The sequence below is a fragment of the Sprattus sprattus genome (assembly GCF_963457725.1).
Source record: "Sprattus sprattus genome assembly, chromosome: 13".
Lineage (NCBI taxonomy): Eukaryota > Metazoa > Chordata > Actinopteri > Clupeiformes > Clupeidae > Sprattus > Sprattus sprattus.
In genome coordinates this window covers 6,570,844-6,593,187 of record NC_137911.1, presented here as the reverse complement: position 1 = coordinate 6,593,187, position 22,344 = coordinate 6,570,844, and the positions used below count along the sequence as shown (strand labels likewise).

Genomic DNA, 22,344 nt, shown 5'->3' with positions numbered 1-22,344 from the left:
AGTTTTCGTCTTAGAGACATAAAAAGAACAACCACGGAAACATTGAACCCTTTTCTAATATTATTGCTGAGGTCTACTAGAATAGAATCATATATTCCATTTGTGCATCAATGTTTTTAGTTAAGCAAAATGTACAAAAACATCAAGGCATGTCAGACAACTTAGAAAAGTCTAAAAGGCCTTGGACCTTAGAGTGGATGTTTTGAAATACCCTAAGAGAATGTGACTTTACCATCTCAAAAACATAACCAAACTTAGAGGCCTTATATCAGATATGTCTCAGTAGTGCTCTGCTAGACCTCTCAGATCACTGGAGAGAAATCTGTTGGTAATACCTACTGTCAGAACTAAACATAGAGAAGAACTAAACATAGAGAAGCAGCTTTTAGCTGCTATACTGCTCAGCTCTGGAACCAACTTCCTGATGACATCAAAGGTGGTTCCACTGTAGCCAGTTTCTGCTAAGATCCCTGCGATCTAAGAGACATTTTTCACTGTGTTTGCTGTGTGTGTTGTGTTATGCCACGTGTTACCCTGTTTGTTTATTTCGACATGTGTTTGTTGTGTTTCTGTGATCAGGCCATGTGCGTTCTGTCATTGCCCAGAGACTCCGCCCTCTGTCATTTTCCAGCCTTTTGGCACTCACCTGTTCCCTATCATATCCCTGATTGTTTGCCTGATTTGTTTCTCCTGTGTCTTGTTAATTCCCCTTGTTTGTTTCACCTGTGTCTTGTCTCTATTCCCACTTCTATATATAGTTATGTCCTTCTGTAGTCCCCTGTCAGATTGTAATTCATTGTCTGTGAGAATCTAGGCCTGAATCCTGCATTTTTTCAAGTACCTGGTATCTATAAGATTTTCAGATTTTTGATCTTCTGTGTTTTTTGCCTTTGAAGTTCTGTTTGCCTGTTATCTCATTGGCCTTTCTGATTTTTGCTCTACTGTGTTTTTCCCTTTTGGAATGCTGTTTTGCCTTTATAGATTTTTGCGTGTTCTGTTTTGAAGGAAATAAATCCACAAGTGTTTTTTGCAACCTGGGCCCTGTTCGGCGTACAACTGAAGCTAAGATAATTAATTTAGCTCGCAACTGGAGATTAACTAGCTCGCTAATTGAGAACAGGCCAAGCCCGTCTGGCGACGGGCGTTTAATTTATTTTAACCTCTCGTTAATTTATCCCAGGCTAAAATCATCAGCTAAATTGCGCGTGCACGTCCTGCTTTAAAAGGCATGAAAGGTCGATAACCAAAACCAGGATTTTTTGAACGGCATTATAGTCTAAACTCAAAGAAAAAGACTCATTTTTTTCTCCGCTAAGGCGGGATATGACCATGAACGCGTTATGAAGAATTCAAGACCATAATCATGTCAAAATTCATCACTGTCGCGACTGCAACAGCATTAAAGAAACTGTCCATAGGCTGTGTAAGTAGTGATATCTTTTCTTGACCCGAACATGTGACTTTGTTGCAGCGGGCAGAGCGTAGGGCTTGCATGCAGTTAATCGCCGGTTCGATTCCCTTCACCTTCGTAAGAATTGTAGTTTTAAATCGCTTTGAATAAAACCGTCTGCTAAATGAGTAAATGAAAATGTATTAATAAGAAATTCAATAAATTGAAGCAATGCAAATAAATTGTGTTTCTTTCTTTCTTCTTATCATGCAACCACCTTACCATCCACATCTACCATCCACCACTGCACAAAAACTAGACACGTTTGCAAAACTAAACGTTTGCAATGATGTAAGTTAAAGTAGGTAAAACAACTTTAGCCAATATCTCCGTAATGGTGATGGGTTATGTGCTCAAATTTCCTGGGATCAAAGAAAACGTTAGTATTCATGTGCAAACTAAAAATCACGTCTCAGGCTGAGCATGAAAGTTATTTCTGGTTTATCAACTGTACCAATGTCATATAATTATGAGTGCTTTGTTCTCCGCATCGCCGACATTACAAAAATAGAAGACATTCAATGTTCGACGGTGGTGTATGCAATAAATGACTCGAGAAGGTCTTTTAATTATTCCTTGTCGGGTGGATCGGTAGCACTCATACAAGAACTCATCATGATGGAAAAATTGATCTTCTTGGCGATCGCAAAGAACTCTTCCTACGCTAATCAAACTATTAACCTTGTCAATGGGATCCCTCCTTTTGTCGTGGGTGTGGCAAGTTTAGCCAGCTAAACTTTGCTTAGCCTGTCCTGCAGCAGGCTAGGGCTAAGCGATTAATTACCATGGTTATTGAGCAAAAGTTGCTACGGCGAACTCTCTAAAGCGGTGTTGTCTTTTTTTAGCCTGGAATTTAGCTCGCCAAACCGCTTAGCGAGCGTCGCCGAATAGTACCCTGGTCTGCGATCGGGTGCTTACTGTGAGAAGGCCTAACAGTTTCAAAGTAGTCCCAACTCATCTCAGATGCTTTTTGTAAACTAATCAAACCTAATCTACTTTTGATTAAAAAAATATGTTCTTTAGGCCTTTTAAGTCACTTATGTTCTTTGTTCTTTACTTTATAAATCTCTTATTTTTCTGTTCTTTGATTTACCAATGTGTATGAACTGTTCTATATGAATCAACTTCCCTTGCCTCGCCTAATGCTTTTTACACAAATTTTGTTTGTATAAATTATTAATATCTCAAAATTGTCTGAAAGAGTGGAGGTGATGTTTTTTAAAATAATGATAAATGAGTTCTTCAGACCTCATTATGAAAATAATCAACCCGTGTGAAGAAATAATATAGTATGATCAGTTTTAATCAATGACATCCAGAGTCTTGAGAAGTTCGGAGCTCCTCACTGTTCAGACATCAAAGACATTGTTTCATTGTTTGCCATTTGTTGGCTTTGTGAGTATTTTATCTGCACAACAGGGAGTGTGGCAATTAGACTCTATCTCTGTCCATGAATACTAATGCTGTTGCAATGCTGTCAATGGCTGGGCATAAGGGCTTATTCCATAAAGCGTTTGGAAGCCTGTACACACAAGTGGTGAAATGGTGGGAAGGTGGTGTGATCCTAATCTTGATAATTGAAGGCAATTAAATGTTTATTTTCACTCCGGTCTTAACTATTTTATGGTCTGGATTATAGGTGAACAGGGATGGTATTATCTGTATCTGTTTATCTGTTCTGATCTGTACCTGTATTTGGATAGAAGATAACAGGTATAAATAGTTTAAACTGGAAGTCACATTAAATTGAGTAACTTGGGTATTTTCTAACCTAATATTCATTGTCAATGCAATTGTTGTGCCTTCAAAGCATTGATTTAATATTGGCGTATAATAGTTTAGGAGATATATTTCCAAATCCTCATACTGTACTTTTTATCTCTCTCTCTCTTTTTTTACATTTTTTAAAAACTAAGTGACACTGAACAATCAGAAACTGAAAAAAGGACTTTTTTTGCTGAATAATAACAAGCAACTCCAGATATAAGAAATATTTATTTGTGCTTTCCCGAATCCCTTATTCAGATTCGGGTATCTAGCCTTGTCTGGATACTCTGAGGCTCCAACCTTTCAGCCTTTTGAGATGGCACAGCTGTATCAAATATGTATTAAGAATGGACAGATGAATAGATGGCTTGTGAGTCAGGTTTTACAGATTGAGAGGGATGCAGAGTGATATGGACAGGCTAGATAAAATAGAAAGTAAAGCTCCAACATCAACACTGTGGACAAATAAATCTCTATTGCTAAGCACAAACCGAACAAACATACACACACAGACACACAAATCCCGTACCCAAACTCACCCACACTCCTCATTTCTGTATCCCCTGTAAAATGGGATTGTGAGGGAAATCAATCTCATTCTCATTTTATTACAGATGAGATAGGATTTGCTGGCAGCGTGTGCAGATTGATGCCTGGGGTTGGAAAGGAGGTGGGGAAATATTGTTTGTCTCTGAGGCAGAGATGATGCATGTTGTTTTTGATCTGCCTGGTTGGAATCTTTTTGGAATTGATATCACTTCCTGTGGGCATGGTGAACAGAGTCGTGGGAAAATGTCAAGACAACGAGTTTAGCACAGGGGGTTTGTGACAACCAACTAAATCCTACCACTGGTCTCACTGCATGTGTTGCTCAACAAAGATGGTGGGAAGCTGACATGCATGTGGATAGCTGATCCGCTGATTGTTCAAAACAGTCAGAGGCTAGGCAATCTCTTAACACCTTTTTCTTGGCAGCTACGACCCAAACCAGATGAGATGAGATGAGTTTAGCTCATCCAGGCAGATTACCCCTGCAAACAAGCAGGGAGCATTAGCTGATGTGTTGGAGCCCCAAAAAGGCATATTCGTCTGGATTTGCATGGGAAGGCTGCTTGTCCTCCGGCGGGTGGCAATCAGCCAAGCCTGCCTGTGGTCCTGGGGTGTGTAATAAATGCCAGCATGCAACAGATGCTGTGGAGACAGCAGAGATCTATCACCATGGCAATAGCAGCCTCCATACACACCTCAGTCCCAGTGTCTATAGTCAGCCTACCTGCCCCAAATGAGCGTTTAGCAAAGCCACCGCATAAGGCCATCCCAATGGCAGTATTAAAATGTGTCTGGACAGAAATATCTGTTAGAGGCTTATACATTAAGGTTTTGTGAACCCTATTAGGGCAAGGACACACTTTTGGCAATTTTAATCAATCACATAATTTGCCTCAGAGACCACAGAGGTGAATCATCCAAGACTTTATGAGATAGAAATTGATTTCACGTGGCATATGGCTCCCTCTTCGCTTACGACGCTATCCATCTCACAGCATGGTGGCTCACACATGTGGGATTTTCATGGTTGCAGTGGGTCACAACATTAAAGTGAGTCTGCTTGGTTGGATTCCCTCCTACTTCATAAACCCAGCTATTTTATGTGTGGTATGGGATGTAATATAGGTTGGACACATAGCCACATTATGATTTGGGTGAGAGATGGGCAAAAAGACATGCAGTGTCTGAAGATTACAAACTGCAGACGGCAGTGTCAGCCTGCTGGTTCTCCTCATCTTGGCATAAATCAAACAGGGACACCCCATCAGCGTGACACCAATTACAGCAGCTCAAAGTGCCCAGCCTTTGTCGGTCTCATCGGGGTCTGCATATGTCACTTGAGTGACAGTTTGGTGCTTAGAATTATCCTCAACAGCATGACCTCTGAACTGAAAGATGGCCCCAGCCCTGAGGGTTGTGGGGAGACTAGCTCCAGGGACGGCAGATTTCATTTGGCTTCAGCTAAACGGAAGTCGCATCTTAAAAAGCACTGGCTTAGGAACCAAAGCAAATATTCACTTTCACAAGCGAAAATGTTTGATCTCTCTCTCTGTCTCTCGCTCTCGCGCTCGCTCTCACAAAGACATACACATATACTGTCATGAATACGATTTTTGTACATTTGAATTGTGATTTTTGCTCTGAGAATTATTAGTCTTTGATACAATAAACAAAAAGGCTTTGGAAAAAAACTTAAAGGCTTTGGGAAAGAATTGGCTTTTAATCTTTAAGTCTTTTATGGTTTTGTTTTTGGTTGTTAATTTACAGTCAAAGCCCAAGTAAAGACAGTAACTTAACTTCACTTGTACTTCCTCTGTAACTGATGTTGTAAGTTTTAAATCCCCATAGTCTTCACCACTCAACAAGTCCCTTTCAAATAAAGTCTGAATATAACTGCCGTCTTTATCAGTGCAAAGATTTTCACCATGACACCAGAAGTATCACGGAAGTGTAGCCCATCAATTTCCTGGACAACCTCCAAATGTTTATGAAATGTTATTTTTTTCTTTTCTGTGCCAATCACAGATCCCCCACTGATGGGGAGTAAAGACATGATCCTTGGCTCAGGCATTTCATAGGATATGTTGCAATTTTCTGCTAAAGATGTCTGAGTTTCTGCTTTCTGTATGTGGAGTTGAACAATACAAACATTGTCTTGTGAAGGTTTCCAACATTCCCTTACAATGTCATCTGCAGTAGATTTCTTAGAAAGACTTTGACACATAAGAACCATGGCGGATATATCAATCTGTGTTTATGGCAGCATATACAGTAATTAATGACAGTAATTATTTAAACTTTCACTCAGTTGGAGCTGACCCATATGGACTAAGAATTTACCCATTGACATTCTGATCTAGGAAAATTTATGCCAGGAATATTTGTTTATTATTTTATTTTATTTGTTTATTATTATTTGTAATGGCAACTCACTCACTTATAATGAGATATATTTAATATAGATAAATATATATGCAATTTGTAATCCCAGAGATCATTAGGACCTAAAGACATTTAGCTTGATGACTTTGTCTGCTCACATAGAACCTGGGCATGGCCAGTCAAGAGCTGTGAGTGTAACTGCTAAGCGGAAGGAGGATATTCATGCATGTGGACAGAGAGCTGGACACATGTGTCTCTGTCAATAAACGGCTACTTATCACCCCAAACTGCAGTGGCTGTGAGACAGAGGGGGGCTGACAGCTCACCTGGTACGGGGGCCACATCCTCTGGGAAGCTGAACTCGTCCTCTGCTGTCCAAGAAAAGTTCCAGTAGCCTCGAGGGACACCACCATGGCTCTTGCTCCGGGTCTGTGGCTCACCTGCAGGAAGGAACATGAATATCATGATGAGGGTGCAGCTCCAGTGCCCTCCCTTGACAGATACTGACCCTTGGGTGTATTCTCTCTCACAGTTTCTTCAAAGCTCAGAAGAACTCATGCCAGCAGTCCACTCATTTTATGGATATGGTGAGGACTGAATTGTGTATCAATTCTCTAACGATGAAGATTTCAAGTTTTAATACAGTTTGCTTAGTGCCTTAGACCGCAAAATCATCACAGAATAAGAAATATAGCTGCATATGTTGTGGATTATACATGTTGTTTTCATGCCAACAAATGAAACATTTACTAATGTTGAGTTTTTGAGAAAGTAAATGTATGCGTTATCCATCTGTGTGTGTGAAACTTTTATGTTCTCCTAATGAGTGAGAGATGAAAATGGATCCAAACAGAATGCTGGCTCCTACGCTGTGCTCACCCTCCTCATTGCACTGGGCCATCAGCCAGTATTACTTTGCATTTAGCCACATTTCTGTCCATGGCAGTCAGTGAATTCTTCACCCACAGCTGTCAGTGGTCCTGTTTGCAATGATACCTTCTGTCCACCTCAGAACAATACATTTAGTATGATTGCAATACCACTTCCCCTTATTCATTCCAGCTATACAGTCATGAGCTCAACAGTTGGTCTGAAACATTAGTCCAGTAAACATGTATTTGTTTGTGCAAATGTTGATGCCGTTACAGCAATATTCGTATCACAAAACAATGGATAACTGCTGATTGAACATCGCAGGCTGGAAAGTGAATCCACTCAATTCAGCCACTTTCAAACCTGTATTTCAGATTTGGTATTAAGTATCTGTAGGAGAGTATTATCTTGATTCCTTTGTTCTTTTTCACTCAACAGCATCTAAGGTTTTGCCATCCCCTCTGGGTTAACCGGTTTGTTTAGTCAACATGTAATTATAAAGTCAGTGGTGTATCTATCTGCAGCGACAGTGGGCATCGATTGCACTCTTCTAGCTTCTGTAGGCTGTGGATTGTATTTGCTCCCTTTGGTCTGTTGACATGCAAGCACTGTCTGGGGTCCCCAGACAGAGGGAGGGAGTCAGCTCATGCTCAGAGGACAGAGAGAGACACTGGCATTAAATATTAGTGCTGCCAAGTAATAACATAACCACTTTCTTGTTTCCATGACAAGATACTGGTATAGCCGCTACAGTCTTGTCAAATAAACCTTACAAACTGAAGCTATCTAAGTGTTTGGTTTGCATATTTCCTTCCTAATTTGAACTTCCATCTGCAACACTTGCCAACATACTGTAGTGAAAAGCATGACTGCATTAAAAACCTGCTTAGCAATGTGTGAATAAGCATTTATGAAGTCTGCTTTTAAATCAATGAGACACCTTATTTTCACCACTCTAGTAGCTTTCACTAAACATCATTAAAAATGTACTCTGCTGATTTTAGTCAGAGGCAACACTTGTAATTTCACCGTGGCTGTTTTGTTTCAATGCAGTTCCTTAGACAGAGCCAGCAAATTAAAGCCAATTTCAGCTCCCTATCGCAGAATGTTGCATGGTGAAACCATTTGTAAGGTCAAACAGCTAGGTTGATTAAATATTTCAAAAAGGAAAGGTTTCTTCGATGGAAGACTTCTCCCCACTCACCTGCCTCCATCTAACGCTATCCTTCTATCGACTCACTCTCCATCAGTCTCACTAGGGCTAATTAACAGGTAGTCAGCTTAGGGTCTGAGGGTATTATGGTTGGCAGAAGACCAGTGAATGGGGAATATATGAGAAACTTGCAGCGAGGTACTGAACAGACCCTTAGGCCATGTACTCGGCACTAAGAAAACCTTGGGTTCACCTAGAGCCACTAATCATTTTCAATGACTGCTAAGAGCTGATCAATAGAAATCAGGTAGCGACTTAGTCATAGTCAGACTAAACAACACAGTCAAGGTTAGCTCACACTCTTCCCTTTAGCTCAAGCACCACTCCAGTCCAGACCAATCAACAGACTGGCCAAGCAGAAAAAAAGTGATTTTTTTTTGCTGTGCTCAGTGTAAGTTTAAATTAGGTAGTCATGGTAAGTAAGACTCTGACTGTCTCTCTGTGTCACTTCCTCGCTATTATCATACTGCTCTTTCTATTTATAATATGCCTTGTAACTTTATGTCAGCCTCATTCAGAGCGTAACATATGAAGTGTCTCTTTTTCTCCCTCCCATGCCTTGTGTCCCCTTTCTGTTCCATTGCGCCCCTCCATCACTTGGTTGCTTTGGTTTCTGTAGCCTCCATGTTTGATAATGCAAGTCCTCTGTCGTTTGGTCAATGAGGCTTAACCCACACACTTCATAAGTGCCACGTAGTGCTATCAGTATGGATTCACAGGGTGTTTCTGTCACTTTCCTAACCTATGTCTTTCCCTCTCTCTCACACATACACACACACACACCTCTCTCTCTCTCTCTCTCACACACACACACACACGCACACACACACGCACACACACACGCACACACAAACACACACACACACACACACACACACACACACACACACACACACACACACACACACACACACACACACACACACACACACACACACACACACACACACACACACACACACACAGTCTATTTCTTCCTCTCATACACAACCCCTTTCTCTTTGAGAAAAATAGCCCCCGAGCGGAACACAGCAAAGTGAAGGGGGAAAGACATGTTTGATGGGACATGATGTACTCTTGCGCTAGTGGGCTTTGTTTGGCAGTAGTGCAACGATCCTGAAATAAATTAAATTACCCGTGGCAGAGTGGCGAGGGAATAGCGTTAGCAACACTTGATACTTGGGAACACCCGTCTGCTTGGAGACACCCTGACAGAATGCTGAGACAGGTGATGGAAGTATAAAGGGATGTTAAAAAAGCCTTTATTATTTATCCAGTCAAATTTTTGTCATTTAAAAATCATTATCAACAAAAATAGAGAACATAGCAGTAAAGCAAGAAGCCAAGGATTCAGTATAATATTGGGTCTAATACAGATGATTTACTTAACATGATTTAACATAATTCAGATATAATTTTGTTCTCCGGTAATGATTTGTATACTATATATAATGCCTATTGTGAAAGTGGGAGGTGCAGTTGCACACATCTAAAGCACAATGGCAGATGGACGGGACTAGGATATTTGGTATGTTCATTTATGCATTCATAGGACACTAGACTAGTGCCTGTGTGAGACGCTGACACAGAATCTTAAGTTTGTCATTGAATTTCTGTCTTTTTTGCAGATCTAACCAGCATAAATTTGCTGTATGACAAGCACTGTTTCGGCAGACGAGACTGGCTGGGGAGAAAGAAGGCAGACACAGATGCATGTGTTGAAAATATTAAATTTACACTGTGAATAGATGCATTATTTCTGTGATGATTTCACAACAACTCAGCCTTGTTCAAACCAGCAGTGGCTATATGTGCTTCAGGAAGATATACAGTATTTAAGGTCCAATGAACACACAACCACAACAACAAACAAACGACAGCTAAGATTTGTCGACACTCGTCCTGGTAGTGATCATTAGTACCTATGCTCTGTGTTCCTGTGTCTTGTCATCATTCATCTATGCACTACATACAATAGGCTCAATTCCATGTGTTCAGCCACGAAGCACAGCAGCACTCTCAAATTTGCAGTGTTCAGTGTTATTTAGGTGTGCCTTTACAATTATGTTGTGTTGAGTGCACTTGCAGTCACCGCATCATTTTTTTTTTTAATTGCGCAGAGGATTAGATGGCCAAAAAGTGTTTGAGAACCATTTCATTGGTTCCTCTTTTTTCAAATCCAGTCAGACTTGCTATCTTATGCAATAAATTGATCTGATGCCTTTATGTGACATGTTATTTACTGCTTGAGGGCCATTATGCAAAGAAACCCCGGAGAGTAAAAAGAGGCTTTAGCCAAAAGCATGTGTCAATTTCAATAAAACAATTAAGGCATGGCATTCCACCTTTCATGAACAACACCTCAGCATTCTCTATTCATATGGTCACTCAGCAAATACACACATACAAGCACCCTCCTTAGTAGTATATGGTAGTGCCATATTTGTTTGGAGTATTTCCAACTTAATCTATCCTTTAACCCAAGGACGGGCTCACAACAAATGAGAAAAAAAAAACGACACTGACTAAGCTCTGGGGCGTGTAGGACTCTGGGCATGTTCTAAAATCCACAATGGAATAAAGAAAAGCCTTGGTGTTTGTGCTCTCCTGAATGCCAGAAAAGCTCATGAGTGCAGACCGATGTTCAGCGACACACAAACATACCCAAGTGTGCACACAGACCCAAACACATTGGATGAGTTTTTGTTAATTTCATTGAGAATTGTACCAGATCCTTCCACTTTGAAAGTTTGGAATGGCCATGGGTTTCTACATCCTTATTATCTTCTTTGTCCAGCTTACCTAGAACATTTTGAATGCAACTTGAGTCTATTATGTTCTGTAGAACACATTTTTAAACAGGGTATGTGAACTTCAGTGGTAAATCATGTCTGAAAGTATCACACATCACAGTGGAAAATCTAGTATCAAATATTAACAAAATCAAATATTCTGTATGATAAAATATTTAGCATTCACTTGTCATAAGCTTGCATCCCTTGACACCCATGTTTTGTGTGCTGTGTTTGGGGCCTAGAGGCTGTGAAGAGTACTATTTACATGATTCCTGTTGTGCTCTATTGTTTTTAATATTCCCCTCTGAATGTTTCTTTGTTTTGTATCGAAGACAGACAAGCTTTACTTTATCATTGGTGCTTTTTTTTTTTTTCAACGTCGTCCATGATCTTCTACTGATTAGACTTTGATGTAAAGTGGAAACTACTCTCTGATCTGTGAATATGTGTTGTGTGCTGCGACTGACTGACTGAGTGGAATTTGACAGGAAGTGTTTGATAGTGAATTAAAGCCGAGTTTTTGGTGCAGCTGCTTCACAGGCCCCTGCAGGTGACAGGTGGGGACACGACAGGGGGTGCTCAAGCCCCTCAATCCCTTCGCCCTCCGGCTTCATAAGTCTGCCTTTTGCAATATAAATTTTCGTTTATTTTTTAAAACTATTTTAATTTGTCTCATGGCTCAACTTCCATCTAAAAGCATGCTGTCACTGCCCGACAACAACGTTTGAGATCTGATAACCTACTAATTCTTCGGGACTGCACCAGCCCCTGCACCTCCCCATTCAAATGTCACTGCCCCTGAAACCAAAGGTAATGTACGCCAATCAAGGGCCCTGCGAGCTGCATCCATGCCTCCCTGGCCTACCTTCATTGGTTACATCCAGGTAATGATACTGGGCCCTAAGCCTCAGCATTATCTGTCACTGTTGTGAAATTAAACCACTAGTAATCTCCATCACAGTAAGCCTGCAGTGGGCCAAGTTGTGTAATTAGACAATAAAACCCCATTAACAATAAGCTAGTCTGGCAAAAATATTAGGCTTACATAGTCTGTGCAATCATATTTAGATTTCAGAAATGTAAATGTTAGCCTGTCGGTCAGCCCTGTCTCGTGGAGCACTCGTGGAGGTGGCCATGGGCTGATGAGAAAATGAGAAAATGTAAATTCATCAGCATGATCCACATCTTCATAGATAGGCTATGGGTTATTATTAAATATGTGTCAGGCTATAGCTTATAGGCCTACTTGAAACATTTAATTAATTTAATTATTTACAGATGTGCTACTGTAGGTTACTTTGTTTCTTTTATAAATAGCTTAACTGAGAGTGATGCCCTTTCTTTTAGCTTGAGCACCTGCCTCCCAAAATGTGCAAGGCCCTGATGCTTTATGCTGTTGAAATGATCCAAATAATAATATGATCTGGGAGCTATTTGGCCAAGGTCAAGATATATATTATGCCTTTGCTCTGTCTCTCTCTGTCTTCTCTCCAATGCCAATCTCCCTTAAAAACAAACATAAAAAAAGAACTGTCTGTTTTAATCACTAGAATTGTCACTGATTTGATCATTATAGACTGTGATGTACTGCTTTGAATATATGTTTTGCACCATATGTGAGGTCCTATATGTCCTAGAATGTCTGGTGTTTGGCTCAGTGACAGGGACACGGCTAAAAATTACGCCTCCCCAGCGGGATTTTCAGGTTCAGGTTTCTTAGGGCCTCTTAAGTGTTGTGATCAGGGATCTTCAGATTTGGAATACTCTTTTCCCCTCTAAATGTAATTAAGATTATGTAGCCTATTCAGTTGTATGGAGGTATATATTTAAAAATATAAATCTGTAGATCAAATTGGATGTTGTTAATGCTCTAATTATGCAGATTATGTCTCTTTTATTATGCCTGGCAATTTAACTGAACAAATATTTTGGACAAAGGCATATTTATTTCCATTTTGTAAATAGAAAATAAAGTTAAAGTGATATAAACACCACTTTGTTCAGCAAGCCTTGTAGAACCTGATAATGTAATAATTTCCCGATAATGTAATAACTCCCGATAATGTAATAACTCCCGATAATGTAATACAAATTCCTTCATAAGTCCCTAAAACATGTAATAAAACCTGATAATGTAATAATACCCCGATAATGTAATAAAGTGCAGGTTAGCCTCAATTTTGCAGAACCTGATAATGTAATAATTACCTGATATTGTAATAACTTTGGTTGGTGCTGTAGCATCAGGTCTCCAGTTTCAGAGGTCCAAACAGTGAAGCTGTCCAGAGACCTGCTGCTTCACTATTAGCAGATACAGTATATATTTTATATGATTGTGAATGCACAATTTGTACAATGGTGAAAGGGATATTCAGTGGTAATCAACTAATAGAGAAAAAATAAGAACATTTTGGTATGTTATAGACTGGCAGCTAATGGGCACATAGAACGTTGAGTTTCTAAGTCCTCATTGATCATCAATAGCTGACATTTCGCTATTTGATTTATATCAAATTCTCTTTTGATTTTGTGTGGCAATGTCCCTTAAAAATTACACTATATACTGCAAAACATCATGCACTGACCAAAGTTTTTACAATATCAGGAATGTATTACATTATCAGGTTCTGCAAAATTGAGGCTAACCTGATAATGTAATAACTTCCAATTAATGTAACATTTTATTGCATTATTGGTATGGCGATTGTTACATTATTGGGAAATGCACTTTATTACATTATTGGGATATTATTACATTATCAGGTTTTATTACATCTTTTAGGGACTTATGAGGGATTTTTTATTACATTATCAGGGTTATTACGTTATCAGGAAATTATTACATTATCAGGTTCTACAAGCCTGCTTTGTTTGATTGGATGTGGAAAGTCAGGCTGGGTCAGTGGCAAGACATGCATTCTTTGATATTTGACTTTTTTTCATTCATGGTTAATCATATTTAGATTTCATTTTAATGTGATCCAAATCTGCTCATATGAATTGACATCACACACCTACAATTGTGAAATGACCCCATGTCAAGCAAATGAACAGTACTGTTTTCACAAGGGCCGCCATGAATCCGCTCTATTGAGATCCAAACTCTGTTGGCCCGTCGGCGGGCCGAGATTCTATTTAAATCTTCATGCTATTACTGTCAAGCTAGCGTAATATCAAGTAAACAAACTATATGTCAAACGAACGACAACACCACTGGCTTTACGTTCATGCATGTCAAAATGATGTATAATGAACCTAAATCGACTAAACGTGGACACAAGTAGCAGATTAATAAAAAAATAAAACATTTTCGTCAGTTTTCAAAAGTTTATAGCATGATGTATCTTCATGTGCAGTCTAATGAGTTCGGTGGAAATAAACGCTAGAATCACTTACCATAAAGTATAAACTGTAAAACAACACCATAATTATCCACATTATTATCCATTTTATTCATAATTTCCATGATAAAGCCACACAACTAAAAAGAGTCCGATTAAATGGAAACTACTTCCGGTTCAGGCAAGTCTTGTGTTGCATAGAAATAAACATTTATTTCTATGCTTGTGTTGTAGTACACGGTTAAAAGCAAAATGATATCTACGGTTGAAAGGCCATCATCTAAGCTCTTCAATGACCCCTTGCTTATCAGGATAACCTAAATAGCCAGCAAGATACGCGAACCTGTAACTAATATCAATACAATATTGCATACAAAGCAAACAGAAGCAGAGACGATGCCATCTCCAACCTGCTATTACCCATCTGGATAGTGGGGGGGGGGAACTATGTGAGGATGCTGTTCATTGATTACAGTTCAGCTTTCAATACCATAGTCCCCCTCCACCTGATCGACAAGATGAGGTCGCTGGGGATCAACATCCAAATGTGCAACTGGGTGCTCAGCTTCCTTACTGACCGCCCCCAGGTGGTGAAAGTGGAGGGTGGTGTTACCTCTGGGCCGCTGACCCTCAACATAGGTTCCCCACAGGGCTGTGTTTTGAGCCCGCTGCTGTACAACATCTACACTTATGACTGGATAGCCTCTGGAAGTTCAACCTCAATCATTAAATTTGCAGACGACACTGTGGTGCTGGGTCTTATCTCTGATAACAACAAGCAGCCCTACCAGAACCAAGTGGTAGACCTGGCACTGTGGTGTCAGTCCAACAATTTGGCCCTAAATATAAAAAAGACAAAGGAAATGGTGGTGGACTTCCGACGGAAGCAGGACAGCGGGTTCACCCCCCTCACCATCAACGGGGAGAGGGTTCCTAGTTTTAAGTACCCTGGGGGTGCATCTAACTGAAGACCTAACCTGGACCCTCCACACACAACATGTGACAAAGTCATCTAGGCAGCGGCTGTACTTCCTCCGGAGGCTGAGGAAATTCAAGGTCTCCCCTCCCATCCTGAGGACCTTCTACTCCTCAGCTGTGGAGAGCGTCCTCACAGGATGCATCTCCGTCTGGTACGGAAGCTGTACCACTCAAGACCAGGCCAACCTACAGAGGGTGGTGCGCTCAGCTGAGCGGACTATCAGTGCGTCCCTACCCAACGTGAATGAAATCTATCACAAGAGGGTGGAGTCGAGGGCAAAAAACATCAGGAGGGATGACACACACCCCAATGCCAGCCTCTTAACCCTGTTGACATCGGGTAGACGCCTACGAAGCCTAAACTCAAGGACTGAGAGACTTAAGAGAAGTTTTTATCCACAGGCAGTGAGACACTTAAATTCTAATTTTTAATTTAACACCTTATTTTTTATTTGAGTAATTTTTAAATTGTATTTTATTTACATTTTTTATTTTATCTTCATAAATTAATTAATTAATATTTGATTTATTTTTTACACAGTATGGAGCATATACCCTTTTACATTTCACTTCAATTTATTGTATGTGACAAATAAAAACACTTGAGCTTGAACTTGAACTTGGACTTGAATATCATAGGTTGACTGACCTGTCAGTCTGACACAACGTGTGCACCCAAGACTAGTTTTCAGTTGTTATCATATGCCTATGGTTGCTATGGTAAACTATTCTAAGTCTGTAGCTACGTGGAAAACATAAACTAATACTTTCATTGACTGGTCCACATGTGTGTCAATCATGACTGTAGACCAATGAGATGCAAAGATATCCGAGTGCACAACAGAGAAGGTGGGATGTAATCAGTAATTCACATGCATTTGTTTTGCCGTTTAGCCACGCAAGTTTTAGACAGTTCTATATCGAAATGCAGTTGTACAACGAAACACATTTATTCTACATCATCATGGCTTCTAAAAATAAAACAAAGAAACTGCCTCAAAAGAGATTGTTTTTATGCGCTAACAGCAGTATTGGAAGAGGAGCTTCAACGGTTGGATGACGAGAAAGATTGAAATAGAGAGTCTGGTAGGATCAGAAGGCAGCAAAAGTCACAGAAGAGTATGTAGAGGTCACCAATTATTTAATAAAAATAATACATTTTATTTGTATTGCACTTTACATTTTACAAATCTCAAAGTGCTACATATACATATAAAACAACAACAATGAACATTAATTAGCAGAAAGCTAGGTTTTTAGGCCTTTTTATAAAAACGTCAGTAGACTGTGGCCCTGAGATGGTTAGGGAGGGCATTCCACAGCCTTGGGGCAGCAGAGGAGAAAGCCCGGTCACCCATGGTGCAGAGCTGGGTTCTAGTGGCTTGAAGGGTGTTTTCGGATGCAGAACGGATTTATCTTCTAACTTTTGATTGGGAAGTGTTATCAGTTCCAAATTTGTTCAGGTGATGGCATACCCTTGGGGGCACACAATTATATGACAAAACTGTCCATTTCAATTAATTTTCCCACTTACGTCCACAGTAATCTAGATCTAAAAGAAAAAAAATTAGGGAGCGCCTACATTTTGGGAAGGTTATATACATCTTTCTAAATGTTTAGATAACATACTGTATATGGTACTCTAAAGGTATTTTATCATAGCTTGCAGGGTCCTCTGTAACATCAAATTGAGATTTGCCACCATACTATGCCTAAGACTCAAAAGTATGGTCTTTAAATTTGGGCATGGAATTTTAGGTAGAATTTACCCAAAAACATCAAGGTTCTAATAGAGTTTAAGAGTGGGCCATCGATGAAGTCAGAACAACAGAACATTTGTACCATTGTACCATTGACGTCCTTTATCAGATCTTTTGCAAGACCAAATAAAACAACACTGATAAGAAGGAGTTGCTTGTTCTTCTGTGATTGCACCCGATTAAACTGTTTAATTAATCAGCAGGCATAATTAACATTACCTATCGAAAGAGACTGTGAAGATGATGAAACTGATGAAACTGATCATATGGAACAGGTGAAGACAGTGATGGTGGTGCTTATGGTGATGATGATGGTGGTGCTGATGGTGGTGATGATGGTGACAGTGATGGTGATGATGATGGTGACAGTGATGGTGACAGTGATGGTGGTGCTGATGGTGATGATGATGGTGCGGATGGTGGTGATGATGGTGACAGTGATGGTGACAGTGATGGTGGTGCTGATGTGACAGTGATGGTGATGATGATGGTGGTGATGATGGTGGTGGTGGTGATGGTGACAGTGATGGTGGTGACAGTGATGATGGTGACAGTGATGGTGGTGATGATGGTGGTGGTGGTGATGGTGACAGTGATGGTGATGATGATGGTGGTGGTGATGGTGACAGTGATGGTGGTGATGAGGGTGACAGTGATGGTGGTGATGATGGTGACAGTGATGGTGGTGACAGTGGTGATGATGGTGGTGCTGATGGTGACAGTGACAGTGATGGTGGTGCTGATGGTGACAGTGATGGTGGTGCTGATGGTGGTGCTGATGGTGACAGTGATGGTGGTGACAGTGGTGATGATGGTGGTGCTGATGGTGACAGTGACAGTGATGGTGGTGCTGATGGTGACAGTGATGGTGGTGCTGATGGTGACAGTGATGGTGGTGCTGATGGTGATGATGATGGTGGTGCTGATGGTGGTGCTGATGGTGATGATGATGGTGATGATGATGGTGGTGATGATGGTGGTGATGATGGTGACAGTGATGGTGGTGCTGATGGTGGTGCTGATGGTGGTGATGATGGTGGTGCTGATGGTGGTGCTGATGGTGATGATGATGGTGGTGATGATGGTGGTGATGATGGTGACAGTGATGGTGGTGCTGATGGTGACAGTGATGGTGGTGCTGATGGTGACAGTGATGGTGGTGCTGATGGTGGTGCTGATGGTGGTGATGATGGTGGTGCTGATGGTGGTGCTGATGGTGATGATGATGGTGGTGATGATGGTGGTGATGATGGTGACAGTGATGGTGGTGCTGATGGTGACAGTGATGGTGGTGCTGATGGTGGTGCTGATGGTGGTGGTGATTGTGACACTGATGATGATGGCAGTGGTGGTGATGGTGACAGTGATGATGGTGACGGTGATGGTGGTGGTGATGGTGACAGTGATGATGGTGACAGTGATGGTGACAGTGATGGTGGTGCTGATGGTGGTGGTGATTGTGACACTGATGATGATGGCAGTGGTGGTGGTGCTGATGGTGGTGCTGATGGTGGTGGTGATTGTGACACTGATGATGATGGCAGTGATGGTGGTGCTGATGGTGACAGTGATGGTGACAGTGATGGTGGTGCTGATGGTGGTGCTGATGGTGATGATGATGGTGACAGTGATGGTGACAGTGATGGTGGTGCTGATGGTGGTGCTGATGGTGCTGATGGTGGTGATGATGGTGGTGCTGATGGTGATGATGATGGTGGTGATGATGGTGGTGATGATGGTGACAGTGATGGTGGTGCTGATGGTGACAGTGATGGTGGTGCTGATGGTGGTGCTGATGGTGGTGGTGATTGTGACACTGATGATGATGGCAGTGGTGGTGATGGTGACAGTGATGATGGTGACAGTGATGGTGGTGGTGATGGTGACAGTGATGATGGTGACAGTGATGGTGACAGTGATGGTGGTGCTGATGGTGGTGGTGATTGTGACACTGATGATGATGGCAGTGGTGGTGGTGCTGATGGTGGTGCTGATGGTGGTGGTGATTGTGACACTGATGATGATGGCAGTGATGGTGGTGCTGATGGTGACAGTGATGGTGACAGTGATGGTGGTGCTGATGGTGGTGCTGATGGTGATGATGATGGTGACAGTGATGGTGGTGCTGATGGTGGTGCTGATGGTGGTGGTGATTGTGACACTGATGATGATGGCAGTGGTGGTGGTGGTGGTGCTGATGGTGGTGCTGATGGTGGTGGTGATTGTGACACTGATGATGATGGCAGTGGTGGTGGTGGGACACAGATGTTAGGCTCTTCCTTCCACCTCCTGGATGATAGCTAAAATGAAGGGCATTGGAAATAAGTGTACAGTGTGTTGTACATTTTAATAGCATACAGTTTCCACATTTCTACAAATCCTTAATGGAGAGAGATGCCATATTCAGCTCCATGAAGAGCCAGCCTTCCTACAGCATAGCATGCAATGTTGTGATGTGTCAAATCATCAAGCAGTAAGGAGGTTTGGTCTAAAGATGAATTTAAAGATTATACCAAAACTAGCCCCATATAAAAACATACCTCAAATAATAAAAAAAAAAACAATGGTTCTTTAATGAAAAATAAAAAAATAAAACAGTGATGCCTCACATCTGATTATATAGCCCTGAAATACATAGCTCTTCTTGAACGCACATTCTCGTTATCTTTGAAATGAATAGCCACTGTCTCTATTTTCAAAAAAGTATTACAGACCCATCACATCATGATCTCCAAGGCCTAGTCTGGCCTTCCATGGATCGTGGAATAACAACACGTTTGGCGCCGAGGGCGGAATATGAGCAGCAGAAATGGGGCTCATAATCATATATCGGTGGTGCAGATGAGAGAAGGAGGCCAGTCATACTGGTTCAGGTGTAATGAGCTTGTCTAGGAGCCAGAGGAATGTGCCTTAAGTTTTTAAAGGCAGCTGAGACAGATATCTCTGCAGCTGATAGGGATAATGGAAAGTCAATATGTTTCCAAAGAACAAAAACATCTTTTTGGAGATGTACAAAATTGGTATTGACGGTATGGTACGGATATATCTAGAGAACATAGTTTTTCTCTATTTCTATGAAATGGAAACCGACTTTAAGATTTTGTTGTACATGTAATGCTAAATACAAGTTTTTGCCCTACAAGCTTACTCTATACATATGCTTAACATTATTTCTGCATATCCAGCAATTGAGTGCTCATACAGAAATCTCCATTAGAATTCTTTTGTCATGATCTGCCAATGCAAACATGCGCATTAAATTACCATACGATGCCCCTATATACTCTACTGTAAGCAAAAGATATTGCCCAATACGCTTGGTCCAAAGGGCACTCATGGAAGTGAGAAGATTATAACCTGGTGCAGTGGTACAGTGGTACAGTTATGTACGCTTATGCCACCTCCACAAACCACTTCAGTATTTGTAGTGATGTTCCTCGATGACAATAAAACACGGTGACATTGTGATTAACAGATGAATATCAGAAATATATGAGGATGTTTATGTTGAAATGACATTAGTCCTTGAGTTTCTGTTTGGTTTGTTTGTTGAAATGTATCAGGTAGATGCTATATGGATATTACACTGAGTGTGTCGCTCCCCTTCTCTTGGTCTTATTTATATTTCAACGCTCCCGATCCATGGATATTCAGATAAACAGACCTTTTTGAGGTGGATTCAAAAACTCTTGGGTTTTCACCCTGGCATTCAGAACACGGACCAGAAAATGCTATCCATCAATAAAGAACTGCCGCTGTATAAAAGTGGATGTGATTTACTGATATGCCATCCTGCTCCCACCATACCCACATAATCTTGGAGTTAATGCAATATGGGCTGCCTTTTAAAAAGTGAAGCGGCACTCTATAAATGTGAGGTGCTGGTCTGACCTCCTCCCTCTCCCTTTCCCCATCCCTCTCTTCCTTTCTCTCTCCCCTCTCTCCCTTCCTCCATCTCTCTGCTTTGCCACAAAGCCCACTAAATTCCAACTGTCATCTGCTTGGATTCTTGAAAGTCAATGGAGCAAATTATGTTCAGACCAGTAATTGGTTAGGCTAGGATCCATATTTTAGCCATACCATTTGGTAGGATTTGCTTACACATAGCCTATATGACTGACTTACTGTTAACCTTTTGTGGATTTATTGGAACTAAATAGATTGGCATTTTGGATAGTTCCTTCTTAATTGTAATCTCTTTTTGCTATAGTCTCTATTGCTGGTGCGTTAGATTTAGCTGAAAGGCAATAACATCAACATGAATTTGAATTACTACTCCTTATAATTACATCATATGAATTGAATGAAAAAAAAGCTCATTTAGAAAGAACGAGAGACTCTACTGTTTAAGGCAGTATGATAATGTACAATAAATGCAAATGCATGCAAAGACACAGAGACACACAGACACACAGACAGACAGACACACACACACACACACACACACACACACACACACACACACACACACACACACACACACACACACACACACACACACACACACACACACACACACACACACACACACACACAACACACACACACACACACACACACACACACACACACACACACACACACACAAACACACACCACAGCTTCAGTGATTGAACAGTTTTGTATGATGTGTTGCATATAGTCTAAAAAGTCAGTGAAACATGCCATCTTATCAAGTCAACTACAAAGGGAAAGCATTTGTTTCTTTAAACATACACATTTACAAAGCTTTTATTGCAAATTTTATGAGGACATTGGTCAAAGCAATAACACATTTGTTAAAGCATGACAGAATACATAATCAACACTCTAAGGTCCAAGGCCTTTTAGACTTTTCTAAGTTGTCTGACATGCCTTGATGTTTTTGTACATTTTGCTTAACTAAAAACATTGATGCACAAATGGAATATATGATTCTATTCTAGAAGACCTCAGCAATAATATTAGAAAAGGGTTTAATGTTTCCGTGGTTGTTCTTTTTATGTCTCTAAGACGAGGGATATAGACCTTTTAGTGTTAAGTCCAGTGTGAGACATGGGGTGCCACAGGCCACACAAACGCACTAAATCTAAATGTTGTTGTCAATTTTAATGTGTTCACAGCGTTGGTATGACAACAGCATTCATCCATCAATCTTATTTCTGCATACAGAACTATGCTAACAGAGCATAGTAGTAGGCCTATCTGTGGGACACGAAACAACGGCCATGACAGTCTGGTCAAACATATTGTCTGT

The 22,344-nt window shown here is 40.8% G+C and overlaps 1 protein-coding gene across 1 annotated transcript in view; it reads right to left on the bottom strand.

The window, feature by feature from the left end:
* Positions 1-22,344, bottom strand: part of alk (ALK receptor tyrosine kinase) — a gene marked incomplete at both ends in the record, with an annotated part of 321,781 nt that overhangs the window by 205,141 nt on the left and 94,296 nt on the right. Inside the window, one exon of the mRNA XM_080850148.1 lies at positions 6,475-6,588. Coding sequence (XP_080706274.1) covers positions 6,475-6,588 — 114 coding nt within the window. The remainder of the gene's footprint in view (positions 1-6,474; positions 6,589-22,344) is intronic.